The sequence below is a fragment of the Dromiciops gliroides genome, chromosome 5, assembly GCF_019393635.1.
Source record: "Dromiciops gliroides isolate mDroGli1 chromosome 5, mDroGli1.pri, whole genome shotgun sequence".
NCBI lineage: Eukaryota > Metazoa > Chordata > Mammalia > Microbiotheria > Microbiotheriidae > Dromiciops > Dromiciops gliroides.
In genome coordinates this window covers 38,736,552-38,761,432 of record NC_057865.1, presented here as the reverse complement: position 1 = coordinate 38,761,432, position 24,881 = coordinate 38,736,552, and the positions used below count along the sequence as shown (strand labels likewise).

At 41.5% G+C, this 24,881-nt stretch overlaps 1 protein-coding gene across 1 annotated transcript in view; it reads right to left on the bottom strand.

Moving 5' to 3' along the window:
- LOC122729332 (collagen alpha-6(VI) chain-like) overlaps positions 1–24,881 on the bottom strand; it is a 112,179-nt gene that overhangs the window by 60,158 nt on the left and 27,140 nt on the right. The window contains 11 exon segments of the mRNA XM_043968161.1: positions 4,643–4,677; positions 4,680–4,695; positions 5,836–5,901; positions 12,896–12,958; positions 14,015–14,068; positions 14,163–14,207; positions 14,309–14,335; positions 14,437–14,508; positions 16,372–16,425; positions 18,540–18,632; positions 21,218–21,372. Of these exon segments, the coding sequence (XP_043824096.1) occupies positions 4,643–4,677; positions 4,680–4,695; positions 5,836–5,901; positions 12,896–12,958; positions 14,015–14,068; positions 14,163–14,207; positions 14,309–14,335; positions 14,437–14,508; positions 16,372–16,425; positions 18,540–18,632; positions 21,218–21,372 (680 nt within the window).

Here is a 24,881-nt window from a genome sequence, read left to right as displayed (position 1 = left end):
CGTGGGCATACATTCATACACACATGCATGCCCACGCACAATGCACAAATCTATAATTCATGCACACATGTACATACACACAAACATTTATATACATGTACACATACCTATGCATACACACATAATTTTAATCTGTGGTTTCTCATCCAGACCAATTTCCCCCTCATAAGGTAACTGTATGGGGACTCATCCAACTGAGATCACTTAATGTGGACACCTGAATGGCTCAGCCCACTGCAGTTAACTTTTCTCAAGCTTGAGAGAGCCACCAGCCAAGGCTGAGATCACAAGGCTGCCCAACCCTACTCAGCTTCCATATTTCTTACAGCAACAGGTGCTCTGGGGAGCTGTTTCTGGATAGAGCCTCATCACTTGGGTCCTGTGATGGCACAGGCCCATCTCACAGAAGCCTGGGATCACTGACTTAGAGCTGGGGAGTGTGTGGGGGGGACTTCAAGAGCTGCTGAATTTCACAGCTGAGATAACTGACATGTGGAAAGATTGAGTGACTGATCCAAAGTCAACCAGGTATGAACTGCAGAGCTGGCATCCAAATCCACATTCTCCAACTCTCCAAAGCCCCTATTTTCCCATCTTAAAATGAGCAATCTCACTGGACAACTTTTTCTAAATTAATTAGGCCAAGGTGTGTCTGTGCTTAAATCATATTGGGAAAACCTGGAAATGCTGATTTCAAGAGTGTATGGGTATGGCATGCCCTTTGGATAAAGGAGTTTGGGGAAAATTTTAAAAATGAAATCAAGGAAACTAAGGGTTGTTTTTTTTTTTTTGTTGTTTTGTTTTTTGGTGGGGCAATGAGGGTTAAGTGACTTGCCCAGGGTCACACAGCTAGTAAGTGTCAAGCGTCTGAATCCAGATTTGAACTCAGGTCCTCCTGAATCCAGGGCTGGTGCTTTATCCACTGCACCACCTAGCTGCCCCTAAGTTCTTTTTCATATTTAAAAATGCCATACAAAATGAGTATTTTTTGTTACAGATACATTTTCTTATGTGATATTTTTGAGAGGAAAATCATTTGTAGCCTCAATATGTTTTCAGAAAACTATTCCTACCATGAGGGACACCGTTCTTCTGAAAATCCATGTTAGCCAACAGTCCCTCCCCACTCCTCTCTTACCGGATCTGTTCATGAACTGCAACATTGACTAAGGCAGATTTCATCTCTTTTTATTTCACCAGGTCAGGCACCAAATAAACTCAATTATTGGTGCCATTTCCAAAAGGCAGCAAGCCAGAGACAAGGGGATGATCAGCCAAGGGCTTGGAGAATCAGGCACAGCAGATAATCAGTCCCCAAAATAACTGAGCTCTTGGCTACATTTGCTCACTGAGGACTGGCAGGTGGGAGATGGTGGTGACTGGGGTGGGAGGAAGGTGGCCAAACCTATTCCATTTTATTCAAAGCAATATAACCTGCTTCACTGGAAAAACAAAACAAACCAACACTATGCTAAGAAACGAGCCAATGAAGGCAGCCCTGGCTTTAAAAAAATGATGCCCAGTCACATGGATTTTCTCCCCACTCTGAGGAGCTACAAAGGTTTTCCTACCAACACCATGATTCTGGCTTCAGGTTAATGTTAAGGTTCTTAGTTGTAATAACTCTAATGGCCAATGTTTCTAGCACACTTTATACATCCATCGCATCATTTCAATTTCACTGCCACACAATAAAGCAAGCATTGTAGGCACTAGCCTAGAGGCCTGTATGTCATCTCAGACACTGTTTTGTTTTTGGGCAGGGCAATGAAGGTTAAGTGACTTGCCCAGGGTCACACAGCTAGTTAAGTGTCAAGTGTCTGAGGTCAGATTTGAACTCAGGGAGTCCTGAATCCAGGGCCGGTGCTTTATCTACTGCGCCACTTAGCTGCCCTCTTTAATAGTTTTTCATTACAAGTTCTCAATAAATTCCAGTGGCTCCCTATCACCTCATTCAAAGGCCTTCATAACCTAGCCCTTCCTAGCTTTCCAGTGTCCTCACACCTTACCCCGCAACACGTCCTCTTCCATCCAATGACACCAGCCTCCTGGCTGTTTCACGAACAAGACCCTCCAATCTCTTGGCTCTAGGCACTTTTCCTGGCGGCCCCCCATGCCTGGAATGTTCTTTTTCTCATTTCTCTGCTTTCCTGGTTTCCTTCAAGTTCCAATTAAAATCCCATTTTCTACAGGAAGCCTTATCCAATCCCTCTTCATTCCAGTGCCTTCACTCTCTCGATTATTTCCTATTTATCCCACAGAGCTTGTTTGTATGTAATTGTTTGCTCGTTGTCTCCCCCATTAGATTCTGAACTCCTTGAAGGCAGAACTGTATCTTTTGATTTTTCTTTTGTATTCTCTACACTTAGCACAGTGCTGGCACCTATTAGGTGCTTAATAAATGTTAATTGACCATTCTAGACAGAACCAAGACTCCTGCACCCCCAGCTCCACGCTTCTCTCAAGACTAGACCAGAAAGACGGACCAAGCACCCTAGGTAGTCTTGGCTTCTGGCCAAGAAGGAAAAGTGCAAGAGATGAAGTGCCTGGGAATATGGATGGGAACTCTGAAAACGAATACTTCAGCTTCTTGGTGCCAAGTGGCTTGATCTTCAGGACTCATAGTGTTCTGCTAGCGTCCAAGTATGACTGAACCAAGTCCTGGAACATCTGCAGGGATCTGGGACTGCAGCTCATGAGAAAAAGCAATCATTTCTTTAGATAGAAAATGTCAACTCTAATCACACTCCATCTAAGGGGCAAACCATTCACATTCCGGTTCTGTCCTGCTCAGTTAGCTAGATGAAAGGTCAATGCCTGATGAATGGGTCCTTTCTGCACTAGTTAGAAGTGTAGCCTGCCCTTTGGCTACAGACCACAGATGCCCTTCACCATCTGTTGTGATCTTCAGTGTCTTCTCTTAGCTGCAGCCTCATTTACGAGGTGCCCATCCATCCCGGGCACTACTGCATGGTCACTAGGACTGTCTGCTTTTCTTTGTGGTTTCCAGCCCTCTGTTGTGATGCCTTCCCGCATTTTTAGCCTGTGTTTTAGCTACTCTAAAAACGATGTTCCTATTGACCTTTTCTCAGTTGTGTCACGTTGGCTCATCAGTAATCTGTGGAACCCTGAGCACCATCTTTCTCCACAAAGAGCCAACACAATGGAGTACCATTTGAGAATAATCCTGACTCAGTCTTGCCCTTGAATAAGAAGCATGACCCACACAGGATACTGATCATGCCCACTAGCAGTGATGCCTAAAGAGGGCATAGGATAAACAGTCAATAATGATGCTTCTTAGCCTCTTGGGGAAGCTTTCACTTCTGTAAGACCAGCTTTTCCTTTTCCCATACACCGTAGGATACTGCCTATGGACAATATTCTTTCTTTATGATGAAAATGTTTTCCGGGGGTATGTAAGAGGGGCACACCCTTTGGGATGGGAGATGATTAGCTAACACGCTAGTTTATCCGTAGCTACATTAAAGCAGCATTAATGAGCTGTATTTTTCCAGAGGCCAATAACTTTTGAATATTTCAGACTTTTTCCTTTCCCCCTCCCCCTTTGAATCCACTTTTCCTTGCCAAGCAAAGGGGCCTGAATCCTCAGAGCCACAGGAAGATGTTTCTTTCTTGAGATCATGAGACCAGTCCACAATTATCATCTGACTGAGAAAGGAATTGTAGGCTGTACCCAAGTTTTTAAACTCATCAAAACTCAGGCCCTAATTTTCTTGTTGTGAGACTTTGCAGGGGGTTGCGGGGGGAATAATTAATCCTACCTCAGAAAGGAGCTCTGGAAATATACTAAAAAGTGCTAGACTAATATATTAACATGAGAAGAATGAATCTACTATAATATCTAGTATGAAATATAAGAATTTATATGTACCTCATTAATCATGTTTTCACCTATCACAAAATATTTTTCCTTGGCCCTTCTATAATCTCAGTGCTTTACCAATAGTCAAGAGAAGGCCTCATTTCAATTTATTCCATGTACTCAGGTCCAAGTATTAACAAAAGAACAAAAAAAGAAAACTCAACAAATTTGGTATTCACACAGATGGTTACATCTGGGGATTTGTTTTGAGGAATACGGGGTGCTATGAGATAGAGAATGCTGGATCTGGTATCAGAATACTTAGCTTCAAATTCTTGCTCCGCTAAATACTACCTGTATGACTTTGGGCAAATCACTTATCTTTTCTGAGACCTCAGTCTCCTCCTCATCTGTAAAATGAAGCTATGGGACAAAATGACCTCTTACTTCCCTTTCTGATTCTAAGCCCACCCTCCTTTCACTCAGAGTGAGTCCAGAGTCACCAAGGTATATCTAAAAGTCTAACTTGGACTTAGATGATGTCGCATGACTTCTGTGAGGACCGAATACAGGTCTGCTGTGCTACCGTGAGAAACTCTCCCCCTTGGTGGTGATTACTGCTGTCACCAAGTCAGGAAGATGCCCCTGAGCTCTAATGCCAATATTGCTCCCAGAGCACCTGATCAAGCCAGTAAGTTCACAATGGAAAACACCTAAGTTCTGCTGCTCCCCCCCCCCCCCCAAGATGAGACCAACCGCTGCAGTCACAACCAAGGTCAGAAGGAGGTTTGCCTCCAGGTCTCGATGGGTTCTTACTGTGTCTCCTCGGGAGCCTGGAGACCCTGGTATTCTGGTTGTCCTCTTTTACCCTGTCAAGGAAACAAGCCGTTTCAATGTCAAGACAAGTACAAACATTTTTATATCACCATCTTTTAATGAAATTTTAAGAAACCAGAGAAGCCAATGGGGTCAAATGTGAGAGGCAGAGAGAGGTTCTTTTCTTTTGTATCACCTTCCAATGGCCATTATTCACATCTTTCTTTGGGAAATGAGGAACAAGAAGCAAAAAAAAAAAAATACCAACTAGATGACTCCATCTGTTCACATCTCTCAATTCATTTTCTGGCTATATTATATCATATTTAAATAAAATCCATCCATTAAGTTCATACATGCATTTTATTGCCATTTATTGCTAATGAAATATGTTGCATATCAGTCATTTAATGTGCTCATTTTTTTTTTTTTTTGGCTTCCCTACACGTGGGTTACACATCGGTCATCCAGGACTCATTCCTTTGGCTAAGTCACTGTGGTGACTAACACGCCATCTGATTAAACATCTCAAAATACTATCCTTCCAAAATCCAAATGGAGGGAGGCAAAGTGGCTTATCAGTCTATTTTACCATTCACAACTCTAGGAAGTCATGAAAATACTTCTGCAATAAAGAGGAGTGAGGAGCAGAAACAAAGTCGAGGTAAGTCCATTTTTTTTAAAAGATACTTCGGCAAGGAAAAAAATTCTTCAACTCAAAAACCTGGTGTGAAATCTGGGGCTGTTAAGTTAGACAGATTTGTCTCCAGCATCTGAGGAGTGCACGCTATTCATATCATATAGCAACAAGAATATTTTGTTCTTTTACAATGTGCTCCTCCAACATGTCGGGAGGCAAGCAAACTCTCCCTGCTGTCATTAGTTCTATCAAATGTCCCTGTATTTTAAATTTCAGAAGGAACGTTCTATTTAACCGTCAAATACAGCAACGTGCAGGTTTATTGAGACGTTTGCTCCCAGTCCACAGGAAGAACCAAAAATAGACACTCCCCAGGTATCAGTAGGACAACTGAAAGAGTGACCTTTCAGTTATCACACAGTTCGATTTTTGAGTATTAAAACAAACCAGTCTCTGGTTGTGGCATCCTTTAACCCAAGTGTTATATCCCATCCCACTTAGACTTCACAGATGTCCATTTTACAAAAGCAATTTCAAATTCCCTCATAGTTACTTGTCTTCCTCTTTCTCCTTTTGGGCCCACGGGTCCGTCTCTGTTATTGTCTGATCCAGGGTTGCCCTAGGAAAAAATAAGAAAAGACAAAATTGTCAGTAGCTTTTGCTTAAAAAAAAAAGAGGCAATTTTGACATCATGTCTCCTTGGGTATTTCACAAGACCAGGCCAAAAATAAGAAACAAGCTGGCAACAGAAATCTCACTCATTGAGAACAGAAGTACAGTGAAATAAATTAGTTGTTTGAACATTCTCTCCTTTGCCCAGGATGTTGGCAACAAGAACAGTATTATTTTTGAGAGGTCTACCAGCCACAGGTGAAGCTATGTGTGCCCCTGGTGCCCCCTAAATGCTCTATTATTTACCACTTCCTCCTAAATTACTCCAAGTCTACCCTGATATCTGGAGAAGGGAGAAGAAAGTGTTGTTGCTCACCTAAGTGGAATAAGAAGGAAGGTCCCTATCGGCTTCTGGAGGTGTCTTGTTAGGAAAGTATCATCCCAAGTCCCAGACATTTGCCCACACACTGTTCCCTTCTCCTTCCATACCTCCTGCTGCCAAATTCTCCTTTGCTAAATTTCCCTTTTTGTCTTAAGGCATGTTGAAGAAGTAACCAAAAGAAGCATGAGAATTTTTTTTAAAAAAGAAAATCAACCCTTCAGCATTAATATATATTTTTTCCCTTTAGAAACCAACCAAAACCTCTATATTTTCCTAGGTCGACTGATGATAGTTCTCATTAACGTCAACAAAACTATGAGTGGCTAAGGGCAGAACCCATGAGGAGACGGTGTCTACACGATGCCAAAACAATCAACTGGTTTGATCAATTCCATCAAAACAGTCATCATTTCCTTGGAAAAATGAAGTTAAACCAGTTGTTTGGCTCAACTGTCCAGTGGTTTTGAGGGAATCTGGTGGCCAATTTGGCCCCATCTGGTAAAGCCAGATGTCAAGTAGACATCACATTTGTCAGTCCAACAAATATTTGCTGAGCACCACACTGGGACATAAGTACTTTTCTAAATAGCAGATGTAGCTTTAAAATGCTGCATTTAAAAAATATATATATATATATAAATATAAAATATACTTTGATTGTGCTAGGGGAGTACATTGTTGAAAGAAATTCTGAAGTGAACTGTTTAGTAATTCAATAATTATTTTCAAATTTGTCTTTATGTTCCTGAATTTGAATTTTGGTACATCAAGATTTCTTAAATAGGTTAACTTCTATCTTGAGAGAGAAGGGTTGGGAAGGATGATTTAGTGATTTAGTTTCATTTCCCAGTGAGGAAATTCCTTCTACCAATGCAAACTGGTGCATACTCTGCCACTTAACAGTCCAAAAGAGCTTCCTGGGGGGGCACTAAGAGGTTATGTGACTTGAACAGGGTCACCCTGCAATATTTGTCAGGGACTTGAACTTGGTCTTCTCACTGTGCAGCCAACTCTGCATTCACTATACCACTGGTTCTCAGTGTGGTTCAGGATCATAGGGGTCTCAGATCCCCCCAGGGTCTGTATGAGGTCAAAACTATTTTCATAATGATACAAGGATGCTTTAACTTTTAATAGGCTACATTTTCTATAGATCCAAATAATATAAACAAAATCTTGTGGGAGGGTTCCTAAACAAATTTTAAGAATCTTATTCTATACCATGCTGCCCCTAATTATACAGTATAAAGATGTAGGGCTGGGAGAGGTTTATCAGGTAAAGGAGATAAAAATACTTCAGAAATTTGGACAGATAAACCCACATGTGACTCTGCCCCAAGCCATGTGTTTTAAAGAAGAGCAACCACCAAGGGGACAGGTACTTTTCTAGTTGTTATAGAGGCAAGATGACTCTGTCTACACAGAGAAAGGTGTAGGGCTTTCTCTCCTTCCTTTCCCATTTGGGTAACTGAGAAGACCATTCAGTTATACATGACCATGGCCAGCATGGTGTGTGTGTGTGTGTGTGTGTGTGGTGTGTGTGTGTGTGTGTGTATGTGTGTGTGTGCTGTGTGTGTGTGTGTGTGTGTGTGTGGTGTGTGTGTATTTTCCTTCCTTACTCCCCTTCCACCCAGAAGAATGTCCCAATTCTGGGCATGCTCTGTTGCTATTTCCAAGGAAAAAATGAATGAGCAGAAATGATGGATTTCTGCGGTAGAGCCTGGAAAGAAAGCAGAGGCTCAGAAGATAGTGAAGCTGGTGAATGTCTTAGAGGCCCCTCATTTTTTGGAGGAAGAAACTTGAGGCCCAGAAAGGTCAAGTGATTTGCCCCAGGTCACATTGGTAGCGCACTGGAACCCAGGTCCTCTGACTCCATAGGTAGTGTTCTTCAACAATACCATACTGCCTCCAGTGAGAGGCAGGGGAAAACCTACCAAATATAACTGTTGCCTTGGCGGATCTGAGTAGAGAGCTTGGGCTACATCCTTTTTACTCTCCGTGTATCTGGAGAACCATTCAGAACAACCTCACAATTAAGCGTGGGTCCCTACTTCAGAAGATGACCATAACTGTAACTAGGGCGTGGCCACTGAACTTTTACCACTTGCAATCCTGCAGTAGCCTAGAAGGAGAGGGTCTAGCCCTTAGCCAACAGGAATGTTACTTAAAGTAATAAGTCAGCAGCAGGTGAGCTAGGATCTGAGCCCTGCTCAGCCTTCCTCGGTCCTCTCCACCAAACTCTCCCCCCAGTAGCAGCTTGGCATCGGTCAGCCAATGAGTTTTCATTAAATACTTACAACATACAACATTGAGCGTAGTGCTGAGAATACAAAGAAAGGCAAACATAGACCCTGACTCTGGTTCTCACTGGGGAGACACGTGGATCACTAGATCCATCAGATGGAAGAGTCAGACCCGACTGAATGTCCCAACACAAGGACTGGGAAAGGCCTCCCCGGCAGGGAGGATTTGAACTGAGTCTTGAAGGCAGCCAAGAGGAAGGTAACAAAGAGGCAGAGACTGGAGAGAGACCATTCCAGGTATGGGAAGACAATCAGCAGAAGGCATGAAAAGGGAGACAACGATGATGATGTCTACACAGCACCTCTAAGGTTTGCAAAGTGTTTTACAAAGTTCTCGTTTAATGATAGATGAGGAATGTTGTATGTGAACAGTCCAGCTACAGCTGCACTATAGAGCAAGAGGGAGGGGAGTAAAATGTATGAAGCCTAGACAAGGAAGAAGGGTCCCAGGCCATGAGGAGCTTGAAAACACCAGAGGGCTTGATCCTGGAGGTAACTATCAGCCCCTGGAGCTCATGAAGCAGGAGAATGATGACGTGGTCAGTTCTATGCTTAAAAAAATGATCTTGGCAGCTGAGTGGAGGATGAGCTGGAATAGGGTGAAATTTGAAGCTGGGTCTTGGAGGTATGGGAGGTGGGGAAGGATCTATGCCTCAGTGAGCAGCTTCCCTCTCCCCCAGTGCTCTGAGGGGACACCAGGAGGAAGGAGGTCATCTGTGGTACTTGCCCCAGGCACAAAAACCACAGCTAGGGCAGCTGGATGGCGCAGTGGATAGAGCACGGCCCTGGAGTCAGGAGTACCTGAGTTGAAATCCGGCCTCAGACACTTAACACTTACAAGCTGTGTGACCGTGGGCAAGTCACTTAACCCCAATTGCCTCACTAAAAACTAACAAACAAAAACATAACCAAAAACCACAGTATGGCTCTGAATATGCTTAAGAATGATACCCTTCAATGGGCCGTGCAGACCACATAACAAGGCTGGCAATGTTTCCTTTAGCACAATAGCCGGCGAGATCGCCTAGTCACAGTGGCATGCGAACTGGCATACGTGGGAGCGTGGCATTCACCAACAAGTGTTTACATTTCCCAGAAATTAGGCTAATGACACACATGTTATGAACCAACCCATTCACATGTGTGCTCTCTGCATACGCACGCCAGCATTCATGCATCAATTCTGCTCTCCCGTCCCTTCCTTGAAATAGACACCCACAAGTACCACACACGAGGAACAGGCGGCATACCCAGCATGGGGACAGATTTCTGGGTGGGGATGCTGGGGACATAAGAATGAGGCTAAACCACATTGTGGTAAACAGTGAGGGTTTGGATAAATATAGCACTCTAGAGAGCTGGCTTTTTCGGAAATGCCTCATTTGTCAGCTTCGGGACACCCAAGAAATGAGAGCCACATTTCAGAATATTCAGATGGTACAACTGTCAAAGGAATCTAAATCCCAACAGCTGTTAAACTTGGGAATGACTTACAATTGAGCTACATTGATAAGACTCCAGAATTAATCGAAATAAATGTTTGGTTTCTCCAGGAGGATAAGTGAAGCCTCTCAAGCGGATCTATTTTAACCGATGAGCCAGATTCTCCAGGGTATGAACTATTTTCCTGTTTCTAAGTTCAGCACTTTATGAAGCTTCTTGAAAAAGAATAAATGGGGGCAGCTAGGTGGTGCAATAGATAAAGCACCGGCCCTGGATTCAGGAGGGCCTGAGTTCAAATCTGGTCTCAGACACATGACACTTACTAGCTATGTGGACCCTGAGCAGTCATTTAGCCCTCACTGCCCCCCCAAAAGAAAATGTAAGAATAATAGGATTAAAAGGAAATGAATTATATTGAAATACAGTTTTTAAAATATTACAAATGAGTTCATGGATCCCAGGTTGAGAATCCCTGGTGTAGGGGAAGTGCTTAATAAATGCTTTCAACAATGGATTCAATCAATAAGCATTTATTAAGCACTACTATTGTTCCAGACACCATGCCAGCATAGGAGATACAAACACAGAAATCACACCTAGTATCCACTTTGTAGCACTGATTCCTTCTCTTTACGTCTGGTGTTTCAAGCTCTCTACGATCCAGCCCTCACTGAACTTTTTGGTCTTATTTCATCTTACTCTCCTTCCTACATGACATCTTATTTTTCTACAGCTGTTCCGCCATGGCTGCAAAGCACTCCCTTATCATGTCTGCTTCACGGAATCCCTCACTCCCTTCAAAGCAGGCACAGGGGCTACTTCCTCCATGAAGTCTCCTCTGAATCCCTCCACTTATTAATTCTCTCTCCCTTTTGAACTGATTTTCTATGTACCTTAATAGGTTTAGCTTTCTAGTCACTCACTTTCCTTCCCCTTCCCATACTAGAAATGCTAGCTCTTAGAAGACAGGGAACCTCTTCCTTTTAGATCCCTAGTGTTATATAATGGTACTTATAGGTAGTCAGTACACTTTTATTAAGGCGCCCACTGTGCCGGCCCTGCCGACAATCCTGCTACACTGGGGATACAAAGGAAGCAAAAGAGAACCGTTACCCTCCTCCAGGAGTAGTACATTCTAATGGGGGAGGCAATAAGAAACAAAGAGATGATCCCGACAAGCTGCACCACATGGATAATTCTGAAACACAACAGCATGAGAGAGGTACTGGAATGAAACAAGCCCTTTCAGAGCGATTGTTGACATTAGAAATATTAGGAGGGTTGTTGTCATTGTTGGCTCATTTTAGTTGTGTCTGAGTCTCTGTGACAAGCACTTGGGGTTTTCTTGGCAGAGATAGTGAGAGTGGTTTGTCATTTCCTTCTCCAGCGCATTTTATAGATGAGGGAACTGAGGCAAACAAGGAAAACTGACTTACCAGGGTCACACAAGCTGGTAAGTGTCTGAGGCCAGATCTGAACTCAGGCCTTCCTGATTCTTATAAGGCTTACTCTCATAACACGCTTAATTATTATTATTTTTTTTTAGACCTTTTTTTTTTTTTTTTTAGTGAGGCAATTGGGGTTAAGTGACTTGCCCAGGGTCACACAGCTAGTAAGTGTTAAGTTTCTGAGGCCGGATTTGAACTCAGGTACTCCTGACTTCAGGGCCGGTGCTCTATCCACTGCGCCACCTAGCTGCCCGACACGCTTAATTATTAACATGCTCTGTTCCGCGCCCCCCCCCCCCCCCCCCCCCCGCTAATGTCCCCTGTTATAAATTTTCTCAGTTAACTTGGCCCAAGTTTTCACCTGGGTAGGACAGGATCTTTGCCAGGGTCCCATCCTCCAAGAGCCTTAGACCAGGGAAACTGCACACTCTCTCATGCCAGTTGTTGGGACACTGATTTGCCAGCCCCAGCACTTTCAAAAACAAGTAACTTCTACTACAATATTCTCTGGAATGGATGTGAATGACTGTTAGATGCTAGGATGTGCAATGGTCTGCCTAAGCATGGAGAATGCTCTCTGGCTATGCCACTAAGTCCCCTTGTGAGAGAGGGCCTCTCAATTCATACGATGCACATTTTGACTGTCCAACCACCCTGTGCCAAAGAGCTCAGCGTAGAGAAGGTTACAGCATTTCTGACTAGGGAGAGCTTGGGCCTTCCAATGGAGAGTCACCAGACCCTCATCCCACCTGGGCTACTGCCACAGCTTCCTAATTGGTCTTCAGGCCTCAAACTGATTTATGCTGATCCATCTCCCACCCAGCCTCCAAAGCGATTTTCCTAAAGCTCATGTGCAGTCAAGTTGCTCTCCTGCTCAATAAACCCTAATGCTTCCTGTTATCCCTGGAGACAAATATAAACTCCTTGTTTGATGCTTCAGTCTCTTCACAGCCTGACTCCTGCCTGAGTCTTCTTCCACTTTACTACCTTCCTTGTGCTCTGTGGTCCAGCCATGTCATCAATGACCAGCTGTGTATGTTCTGGTGCGCAATGTTCTCCTTCCTCACCACCTCGGCTTCCTTCAAGATTCAGTTCATATGCTACCTTCTGCATCAAGCTTTTGTCCCCAGCTCCTAGTGTCTTTCTAACTACTTTGCATTTGTTTTGTATATATTATGTACATATATTATGTAGATATATATGCTATATTCATATATGTATGCACATGTATATGCACACACATATATACACACCACAGATATGTCTGTGTATATGTGTGTGCATACACACATATAACCTCTTTCATTTTTGCCTCTTTATATCCGACACTTAGAAAAATGTCTGGCATACAGCTGGTGCTTAGTGAATGCCTGTTTTATGGGACTCCAAATTCTGGTCTGAGTTAACAGAATCAAAGAAACTTACAGGATCTCCTCGCAATCCCCTTTTGCCGTTGTCACCCAGTGGTCCTTTCTTTCCAGGGCTGCCCTAAAAACAATAAGGTTTTGTATTAGAACATGGACAGAATTTTTCCTCTAAGATATTAAAATGTAAGTTGAAAAAAATCTTTCACAATGTTTTTTTTTCTATTCAAGTAAATTAATTTTGAAATTAAAGTAAAAAAAATATTTTGCCATTACATGAACTTTCTCAGAGGGACCAGGACTGTGAAAGCAGGGGCATAATAGGTGTCTGGTGGGAGCCTGCTCAGGGACTCTGTCTTCTGGCCCTTAAACTTGCTATTCTATGCCCTGTTCCTACCTGGTGGTCTTCCTCCACCCTTCTGCCCATGCATCTAGCCCCCACAGGTATCCTGGATCCTTCTGCTCTCTCCCTGCCTTTATTCTACCAAGATTTATTCTCACGAAGGGCTCTCAAACCAATCTACACTGAGTTGTAAAGGTCAGACAAAATGTGAATCTGACGTACTCCTCTTCTCAGAGATCACATATACCAAAGGAACAGAGATTCTGAAACCAAAAGGTACTCACAGGTCATCTAGTCTAATTCTTGAAATGTACACATGAGGAAATTGAGTCCAGAGACATGGAATTCCTTGCCCAAGGTCCATGGGTAATTGGAGTCAGTGGTAGAATTTGAACCCAGAATCTTTGACTCCAAATGCTGTACTATGGGGGAAGCTAGGTCGCACAGTGGATAAAGCACCAGCCCTGGATTCAGGAAGACCTGCGTTCAAATTCGGCCTCAAACACTTGACACTTACTAGCCGTGTGACCCAGAGCAAGTTGCTTAATCCTCATTGCCCCACCCCCAAAGAAAACAAAACAAAAAAACCCAAATGCAGTACTATGCCTTTTAAAAGAATGCCTCTCTAGTTGTAGAATTTCACTTATCTTGGTGAGCACAAAAGATTGTTTCTTTAATAAGATGGAAGAATTTTTCCTCAAAAAAGCTACAGCCAAAATGTGCCTTTTCTTTATTGGCCTGTTTCTACCTGTCTCCAAGTTTCCATTTCTAGTAAAATCTCCTTATTTTCCATTTTTGAATTTAAACCCTCAGAGAACAAGCCTCCTAAAATATCACCTGGGAACCTTCATCTCCTTTCTCTCCTTTTGTTCCAGGAAGGCCGCCTTCACCCTAATAAGGGGAAAAAAAGCAAAAAAGTTTTCCTTTGCTCAGCAAGAGGCCTCCTAAGCTGTGAGGTTTCTAAGTGAGGAGATGATGGGTATACCTGTTCTCCATTGATTCCATCAATCCCAAGTTCCCCAACTTCTCCCTGGAAATGCAGAGTTATACATGTTAAAGAGTCCCTTATGCCTAAGTGAAATGAAGCCTGACACTTACTAGAACAGATTTCAATTAACCTTGATACTGTACCTCTTCTCCACTGAGTCCCCTGTTTCCCTGAAAAGGATGAAAAAAATAAAAATAAAGAGAGGTTAAATTTGGGGAAATTTTATAGTACTGTGTCAAAATATTTCTCAATGACTTCATAATATGGTTACCTTGGGACCTTTGCTCCCATAGCATCCTTTCGTGCCTCCTTCTCCCATTGGTCCAGGGGATCCTCTTTCTCCCTGAATGAAGAACATATTCTTAGGTAAATATTCAATAATGTAATATGGAATTCGGGCACAGTCAGGTGGCACACAGTGGATTGAGAGCCAGGCCTGGAGTCAGAAAGATTCCTCTTCTGGAGTTCAAATCTAGCCTCAGACACTTACTAGCTGTGTGATCCTGGGCAAGTCACCTAACACTGTTTGCCCCAGTTTCCTCATCTGTCAAATGAGCTGGAGAAAGAAATGACAAACTCCAGTATCTTTACCACAAAAATCCCAAATGAAGTCACTAAGAGTCAGATATGACTAAAAAACAACTGAACAAAAAAGTAAGGCATTCTCCTTAGGAAGGTTGATAAATTACTTGCTACAACACTGTTCTTTAAAGTATGGTCTTGGGACCCCTAGAATTCCCCAAGATCCTTTCAAGGGGCTCATGAGGTCGAAATTAATGTTTCAAATATAATATTTCTAACAATTCAATTGATATAACCCATATAAACAAAAGCTCTTCAGGGCGGGGGGGGGGAGGGGGAATTCCTGATAATTTTTAAGAATGTAAAGGCAAAAAAAAAAATGTAAAGGCATCCTGGGACAAGAAAGTCTGAGAGGCACAGTGCTAGAAGAATAATTCCAACTGTCTCTCAAAGTTTATAATCAAGGTTCTGTAGTTAAGAGGAGGGGAGTGGGAAACTAGATAAAAATAAAAATCTTTATTTTATCGCCATCTGTCTGTTGCCTGGGTGTGAGATGCTAAAGAGTCACTGAAATCTTCTAAAAACTTCGGATCTAAGAGAAATATATCTGAAGAGGATGGGGACAGAAATGCATCCAAATCACAAAAGACACATACATTAAATGAAGTAGCATTTACATTATGCAGAAGCCAAGGGGCTGAAGTCTACATTGTGGGGTGAGGAGTTGAAAGGGGAATCATCAGGATCAGCTGCTGAGGACAAGACACTTGGAGCTAGAAGGCATCTCAGAGGTTGTCTAGTCCAACCCCCCATTTTCCTAAGGAGAGGCGGAGGTCTATTGAGGTTAAATAATTTACCCGAGGTCATGCAGGTAGTAAGTGGGTTGAGTTTGGGCCTTGTGACTCTCCATTCTGTCCCTTTTCTATTTCATTCCAGTGCTCAGCACAGTGCCTAGCACATAGTGGGCACTTAAAAGATACTGACTGACTGAATGACTGACATTATATCACATGGTAGTATATGAAGATATGGGAGATAAGAGGGAAGAATATTTTATCCAAATGATGTAGCTTAGCAGGAAAACTTCAGCATACAAATGGGATCATTAGATAAAAGAGCATAGTTGAGTAGACTTACCTGGGAAGAATGGGGTGGGGATGACAAGGAGAAAAGGGAAATGAGGTTTTGGGGTCTTGCTGGTCAAGGGGACTGAAGCCCATGGATAGGGCAATGAAAGGGTTTTCCAGAGTCTGGAGGGTGTGAAGGCTCTGGGTCATTTCCCATCTCTGCTCCAACACAATCTGCTGCCATTAAACATGAGAAGAAGTCACCTCCAATTTCTAAGCCTCACATTCTTCTCCCTTTATATATTCTCCAGCCATAAATTTTCCCAGCAAATCACAAAGTAGAACAAAGGAAGACTTGAGAATGAGTGTAAAGACAACAAAAATCCTTTTCCCTTGGACTATTCTCCTTGAACCAAAGAGGAAATTTATGAGGGTGCACAAGAGCCCTGGTAGAATCACATAGTGAGTTTTGAGGATTTTTTTGGGGTGGTGGGGAGCAAGGGAGCTTTGTGTATTTCTTTGTTCAGAAGCTGCTTTCTGAACTGGTCCAAGCGACACCACGTTTGCTCAGTAGGAATATTTTTCATAGAAAACAAAGTTAAAAAGTGTCAACTTACGGGAACACCTTCTTCTCCCAGGTAGCCTTCACTGCCTTTAAAACCTGGAGGTCCCTGAAAAATCAGAAAGAAAAAGGAATGTGAGCACTTTTCAAGTCAACACAACATTGAGCATTTATTAGCCACCTACTATGTTCCAGGCACAGTGCTAAGTGCTTTGCAAATGAAAATATTGAGTCTTCTAAGGAAAGTTCCTCAATCTTACTGGTTTTGGCTTCACACATAATAGCAAAGGTTTGGGGAAAATGTTGGTTTGTTTCATGCTTCCTCCATGATTCACTTTTTTACACTTAGGCTGTATCAATACATCCCAAGTAAATGGGGAACCCGGGTCAAGGCCCCAGGGAATCCATTCTTTTCTTCCTCACAACTCTGGACTTCTTTTCTAAACAAACTGGTTAATTTAGTTAGGAAACATTTCTCTTTTCCAGGAAGGAAAATACTGTTCTTTCATCATTCTCTGATTTTTTTCTTGTACCACATTATCCTTAGTGTAAGCAGATCATACAAACTTTTGCTTTCTTTTAAAAAATTGTTTCTGCTTTTTGAGCCCTGGGAAGAAAATTCCGCTGGATGGAAACTTGCTGCACAGACACACCCATGTGGATTTGGGAGTTACAAAACACAGACAGCTGTGAATCATTGAAAATAGATGCATCCATACCTAAACACAAAAAATCACTATGGATCATATTCATGAGCTCAGGTGTCCTATGGACACATATGGTGGTTGGTTATTTTACAGACAGGGCAGCTGGGCGGTACAGGGGATAGAGCACTGGTTCTGGAATCAGGAAGACTCCTTTTCCTGAGTTCAAATCCAGCCTCAGACACTTACTTGTTGTGTGACCCTGGGCAAGTCACTTTAACCCTGTTTGCCTCTGTCTCCTCATTTGAAAAATGAGCTAGAGAAGGGAATGGCAAACTGCTTCAATATCTTTGCCAAGAAAATTCCAAATGGGGTCACAAAGAGTCGGACACAATTGAAAATGGCTGAACATCAATAACGATAATTTTATAGACTGAAAGATAAAACTTTATTCAGACCACAAGTCAGTATCATAAGAATGTAAACTCCTTCCTGGATGACAATGGCTATCTTCCTTCTTGTATCTACATTCCCAGCACTTAACATTGAATTACCTGCAATACAGTAAGCACTTAATACTCAGTTCTTCATTAATTAATTCATTCTTTATAACAATGGACAATGCATGGTACTTAATAATTCACCTGCTTTTTTCTAACAGCACCACGAGGATATTTTGATCAGGAAATAACTAAATAAGTATCTTTGACTATGAAAGGTTATATCATCTAGTCTCATATTTAGGATGTCTGAGAACATTATTCTTTCCTAAATTAAAGAAATAAACACCTGTGGATTGGTGGTCATTGAAAAAAGAAACCACACAGTCAATAGTCTGACAGGTTAATAAGTAGTCTATAATTTGAGCAAGAACGGATTCCTCGGGTATAAGTGAGTTGAAATGGACAGACACATAGTCTGGTCATTACCTTACCTGTGAGATACACACATACATATACATATGCACATGAACTTGTACATACATGTATGTGGCTGTTGATTCTTTATGATTCCATTTGGGGTTTTCTTGGTAAAGATACTGAAGTGGTTTGCCATTTTCTTCTCTAGATCATTTTACAGATGAGGAAACTGAGGCTAACAGAATGAAGTGACTTGCCTAGGGTCACACAGCTAGTAAGTGTCTGAGGCCAGATTTGAACTCACAAAGAGGTGTCTTCCTGACTTCAGACCCAGCACTCTATCCACTTCACCACCTGGGTGCCCACATAGATGTATAGATACATACATATATGTACCTGTACACATATAGATAATGTATGTATGGGTGTATAAATGCATTGTGTTGTAAACATACATGCACATATGTGTATACGTACACATATCTAACCCAGGGAGATTCTATGTGCATACACATATATGTATGGTGCACACATGTATCTCCTTCAGGATATAAAGGTCTATTTTGTTATGGAAAATTCGGGTGTGGCCAATTTAAAATATGAGACTTGAAGTATAGGAAATAATGGCCAGGGGATAGAAAGTAACCACACTACTGCCAATAAACTCAGAGATTTTTCCAATCTCCATGAAGCAAAGGGTCCATCTTAACTAGTCTCACCTTTTTCCCTGGTGTTCCTGGTTCTCCAATGCCACCATCTCCCCCTGCACACTTGCAAAGCCGACAGCAACATGTCCTTTCAGCAACATTAGCCTGGAGCAAAACAGAAAAATTTGTTAATTTATTTTGTGACCCTGCATTTCAAATCGCTCTTATGGCATCTTGATGTAAATGACTCCCATGTCTCCCAATGTTTTCTGCACACAATCACAGTGACAGGAGATAATATTCACAGGACATAAAATCAAGTGGTTCCTGGCTAATGTGCTTCTTATCTTGGGTTTTTTTATTTGGCAGAAGATAACGACTTAGAAATGTGTTCTCTTCTTTCTACTACCATTTAAAAGATTGCCAAGTGAATAAAGCACCAGCCCTAGATTCAGAAGGACCTGAGTTCAAATCCAGCCTCAGACATTTGACACTTACTAGCTGTATGACCCTGGGCAAGTCACTTAACCCTCGTTGCCCTGCAGAAACAAAACAAAAACAAAAAAAGATTGCTGAACTGAAGCAAGGGTCACAGAAGGGACCCTGGGGGCCACATGGCCAAACCCTCTCATTTTAGCAATGCCTAGAAAGGATTAGTGATTTGTCCAAGGTCACACAGGCAGCAAGTAGCTAGCACTCTATCACATTCCATCCAATTTTATTCATAGAGATTTTTTTAAACCTGTGCAGACTGATGATTTTTATTTAACCATCTAAAACGACTAACAAAATAATCCTTGTTTAATACAGGCACATTTTTCCTTCCACTTGGTACACCTCTTCTGAAGTAACTTGGCCTTTCTAGCAGAATTAGTGGACCTGACATTGTTCATTTTAACACGAGAGTGGAAGTAGAGCAGAGGTAAACATTACCAGAATATAGAGAATGGCAGAATCATCCATCAATTACAAACCTAGGCTGTTTTTTCTCTTTTTGGGGGGAGGGGAGGGGAGAGAGACATTTAAAAATATATGTATATAAAAATATATTACATATATTATGTAGAATATGTGATTAATGAACAGGTATGCGTAGGGGGTTAAGTACAGCAGTCTCAATTTTCATGCCCCAAAGTTCCCAGTCACATTCTGGTATCCAAAAATGAAAATTGCAGGCAATTGAAATCTTGGGTCATCGACTACTGAACATTTTTTCAAGTGCCTGAGTCAATATTCTTAAAGTATTTTTTGCCTTCTCATATTGTGAAATTATTAATCTTAAACATTTAAACAAGTAACAAAGTTTTTTAAATAATTAAAATTTAAACATTAAATGGAAAAATATGGGACATATTTAATAAATAACTAACCAGAGCCCTCACTTTGTATGTCACAATGCCCATTTTTCTTTGGGTCAATAAACTCATTTATGTGCAAAGTCTATATGTGGGAAATAACTAGGGGTAGTGGGAAGAAAGCTTGATTGGCAGTTAGAAAGTTTGGGTTTAAAACCCAGCACTTCCATGGGCTGTCTGGGTGACCCTGGGAAAGTCACCCTCTCAGGGCCTCATTTTCCCCATCTTTAAGGAGATTTCCATGGTTCCTTCCAGCTGTAAGCCCATAATCATGTGTGCCTCTGCTGATTATCATAAATCAGGTGTTTTCTCTTCATCTGCATTACATTTAAAACTTGGGTTGACTTTTTCTTTGCAGGCATAATTTATCAGCTCCTGGTCTTATGAATGGAGATTTTTCAAAGGTGAAGCAAAAATAGAATACATCAAAAATTGAATAGTGTCAAAAATTGATGCATCCTGAAAATTCTCTACTTTGCCTCTCATTCTTTTGGCCTTTTCTTTATGTGTCTCTGCTTTGGAAAACAGACAGTAATTTTGTTGATCTGCATTTGATTAACTTGGAATTTAGGTCTTTTTTTTAATGAAAATGAGGCTTTCTAACCAAATGTACAGTATAACAAATTATAATGAATCTTCACCTATTTAAGACAACAATTCATTTTTAAAATAATTTAGAAATGATCACTTACAAGCATATAATGTAAGTGCAATGTAGCAAGAGCTACCACATCTCAAAGTAGTTGTTCATATGTGCCAATTACCAAAACAAAACTATCATTGGTTCATTAAAATCGTGTCACTACAAGGCAACCTTTGCCATTGCAAATTAAAATGATAGCATGTACCTAAAAGAAATCAAATATATATTTTAAGCATGTTCTCTCACTGGGACTCTTCACTAATTCAAAGGGACCAGTCTGTCCAAATGAATAAAACTATATTTCATATAAATTTACTTCAATCAAGTGAGTTGACATATATAAAGTTTGCAAAGCATGAATGCTAGTTAATATTATTATTTTGGGTTATAACTATTACTACCACTACCTTAGCAACCTGTGAATTCAGTGATAAAAGCATTCTCTCAACAACCCTTCTTACACATTAAAGATCAGCTCCCAAAGTTGTTATAACTAAAAAAAACCCCACCATTCTGTGGCCATACTGGTGATGAGGTTATCAGAATTTAGAAAATGGGTCCAAGCTTGAAGCCCTTCCAGCTCTGGGGAACCTAGGCTCGGTTTCCCCGATTTAACCTTAAAGGGTCTAGAGCCAACCTCTCCAACCACAATGAGGAATCGCAATGGGACTTTTCATATGATCATAAAAAAATCAACATGAAGAACTGTCAGATGTAACTTCAAGCCAGCAGACTTTCTCCAAAGCACTTACCAGATAATTTGATAGCCTGCTTCCCAGATCTCTCATGCCAATTGTTAACTGAGTCCTATAATCAAATCCTTTCCCAAATTCAATGAACAGAAGGTCTGCTAGGTCATTTGCATCAGAAGTTTCTTCCAGAGCAATGGTTATCAAAGCGTTGAGCCCTATTCAACAGAGTTTACACTTCTTTAAGTGAAATTGCTTCAGTTAACATGATGGTTTTGCATATATATTAAAATTACCATTCCAGGGAGAGTGCTATGAGTCAGAATTAAGCAATGAAAGTCTCAATTTATTCTCCATGTCAGGATTTTTCTTCCCCAAGCATAGGCTATAATTGACAAGTACCAATTTCATAATAAGATCATACTTGAATTAGATTTCTGCAAAATGATTGGTAAGTGCCAGTGAAGAGACTCAGCTGAACTTCCAGCTTCCTAAAGCCTTGAAGGTCAAAGTTTTTCAGTCAACACGATTCATGGAGTGCCTGCACAACTCCACAGGTAAATCCATAAATTTAGAAGTCTTTTAATTAACTCCTCTCAGACTTCATAATCTTGTTAGAAAGAATAATCACAAACGAAACGATTAAAATTGTTGTTTTAGAACATGTGAATAGGTTCCAATGAATACATCATAAACTGAAGGACATAAGAAGTGCCAAAGGGTATAGAAGAATCAAGAAATGTTTGTTATGCCATGATGGATGCTTGGGATAAGTGGGTTTTGAGCTGGATTTTTTTTTTTTTTTAGTGAGGCAATTGGGGTTAAGTGACTTGCTCAGGGTCACACAGCTAGTAAGTGTTAAGTGTCTGAGGCTGGATCTGAACTCATGTACTCCTGACTCCAGGGCCAGTGCTCTATCCACTGCACCACCTAGCTTCCCTTTGAGCTGGATTTTTTTTTTTTTAAAGTGAGGCAATTGGGGTTAAGTGACTTGCCCAGGGTCACACAGCTAGCAAGTGTTAAGTGTCTGAGGCCGGATTTGAACTCAGGTACTCCTGACTCCAGGGCTGGTGCTCTATCCACTGTGCCACCTAGCTGCCCCAGAGCTGGATTTTTAAGGACACAAAGAAATGAAAAGGAGGAAGTTGAGAGTAATGTACAAAGGGTGCAGAGGTGGAGGGGGCAAGTCATGAGCAAGGGAACAACAGACACCCTACTTAGGCTGAGCAGAAGGGCCATCTCAAAAGGTCATGGGTCATCAGGCCCATGAAGTAAGAGAGGTGCTAGAGGGAGGGGGAGGAGAGAGAATGGAAGACAATGCTGCTTAAACTTGAGTTTGACAATTTGGCAAAGATATGTTCATCTGATCCATTTTATTAATGAAGGACTGTTTTTCTAGGCTTGTTTCTCCTTAAAAATTCCAGAGGTTGCAAAAGTCGCAAAGATTATGCGAACTGAGGGAAGTGATGACAGGACCAATAAAATGGCTCTATAGACTTTATTAGGAACAGCTTCTCTGGGGGATGGGTGTGTAAACATTTGCACATCTGAAACCACAGAAGATGATCTGGAGATGCTTTGAGCTCCTTGAAAATGGTTGAGGAAGAAAAGAGTTCCAAAAAAACTGGGAGAACAAAATAGATTTTGAATGTAGGGCACAGGACACAGACTCAAGTTGTAAATATAAAGTAACATGGATAGATGAATAAATGAATGAAGTGGAATGAATTTATTAAATATTTATCATGTGCCAAGCTTGATGCTAAACACTGGGGATGCAGACAGAAAATCGAGATGGTCCTTGCTAGGTAACTAGGCAGCTAGGTGATATACTGGATGAACTCGGGGGCTCTAAGTCAGGAAGACCTGAGTTCAAATCCAGCCTCAGACATTTACTAGCCATATGACCCCGGGCAATTCACTTAACCTCCGTTTGCCTCAGTTTCTTCCTATGTAAAATGGGGCCAACAAGAGCACTTGCTTCCCAGGGTCATGAGGATCAAATGAGATAATAATTGGAAAGCACTTTGCAGTTTGCCTGACACATAGTAAGGGCTATATAAATGTTAGCTATGCTCTCAAAGAGTTCATACTCTAAGGGAGAGAAAACCCATATAAGAGCATTCATCTGCAGCACGGGAAGGGAGACCTGGAAGTCCTAAGGGCACAGCAGTGGGGTGGATGGCAAGATTCCATGGGTCTTTAGGTTGTGTCAGTGGTTCAGACGGAAGTGCCTGGAGGTCCAGAGAGCATGGTGACCAGACAGAATGATATACTGTAAAAGCTACGGCCACGATCAGGAACTATGTCCTCCAAGCTTTTTCTTGTTTCAAATAGCTAGTCTGCATTCAATCCCCAGATAAAATCTGGAAGGGCTTTCACTGGACAAGAGATTTGTGATTTATTATGTGTGCCATCTTTATTGGGTGTGTGTGAAGAAAAGTAGTTAAACATACCCCGAATTAGCATGGCAGGAAAAGAGACAGTGCCAGCCGACATTTTAAGTTTGAATAATTGGAAGATGAGAGTTACTTAGTCAAAGTATCAGCAAGGTCAGAGAAAAAACGTATCTCTTAAGGTAAGAGAGAAAGTAATGGCAAGACTATTCTCTATCTTCATGGTCTCCCAAACTAACACCGCTGGGGACTCTATTCTTCCCTTCTAAACACTTCTTTTTATTTCTGACGGGAACTATAATGATCAAAATCCAACTTTTGCAATTGATGGACATTTACTAATTTTCCCAAGTGAATGGGAAGGAATTAGATTAATGCTACAAAATCTAATTACAAAAAGGCCTTTCTTGGAAGAAATCCACCTTCTACCATTTATCAAAATTCTCCATCTGGAAGGAAACCAAGAACCATCTGTCGCTATCCTGAAAGTACCACCCCCTATTGTGACCAAATATTCTACTGTCTGGGCTCTTCTAGATAAAGGGAAGGTTGTAAAGGTCAAGAGTGAGGCCAAGATCTAAAGGAAGAGAAAGAGCTAAATAAAATGTCGACTTTACAAAGAGTATGGACATCTGACCTATGATTTCACTGATACAGGACACTCTCTGGTGAAGAAACTGCCTCTCCACATGCAGTCATATAGTCTTAGAGAACTGCCTAGGATACTGAGAAGATAAGTGATTTACCCAAGGTCACAGAGCTAATATTTGTCAGAGAGAGAACTTGAATCATGGTCTTCCTAGCTCTGAGGCCCATTTCTCTCTCTCCCTGCCTCTCTCTGATAAAGGAAAAAGGCTAGTTGGTTTCTATTAGCTAAGAGGGTAAGGAAGAATGTTGCTCTTATAAGCAGAGCCAGAAGATATGATTACATTTTTATTCTCTTGTTTCATATTTAGGGAAGAAATTTCAGCAACATCAAATCTGCCATTGGTTGCCAAAGTCAATAGCTTATCACCAGCTCTTTAAAAACCATTGGTTCATTTATGACCTACAAGTGTGAAGGAACTGAGAACCAGGATTAAAACTCATCTGACAAGGGCAGCTAGGTGGTGCAGTGGATAGAGCACTGGCCTTGGAGTCAGGAGGACCTGAGTTCAAATCCAGAATCAGACACTTAACACTTACTGGCTGTGTGACCTTGGACAAGTCACTTAACTCTCATTGCCCAATCAAAAAAAACCCCAAAACAAAACAACAACAACAAAAAAACCTCATCTGACAATGCCTACAACCTTGGTAAATCACAAAAGTGCCACAATAATGTATGAAAA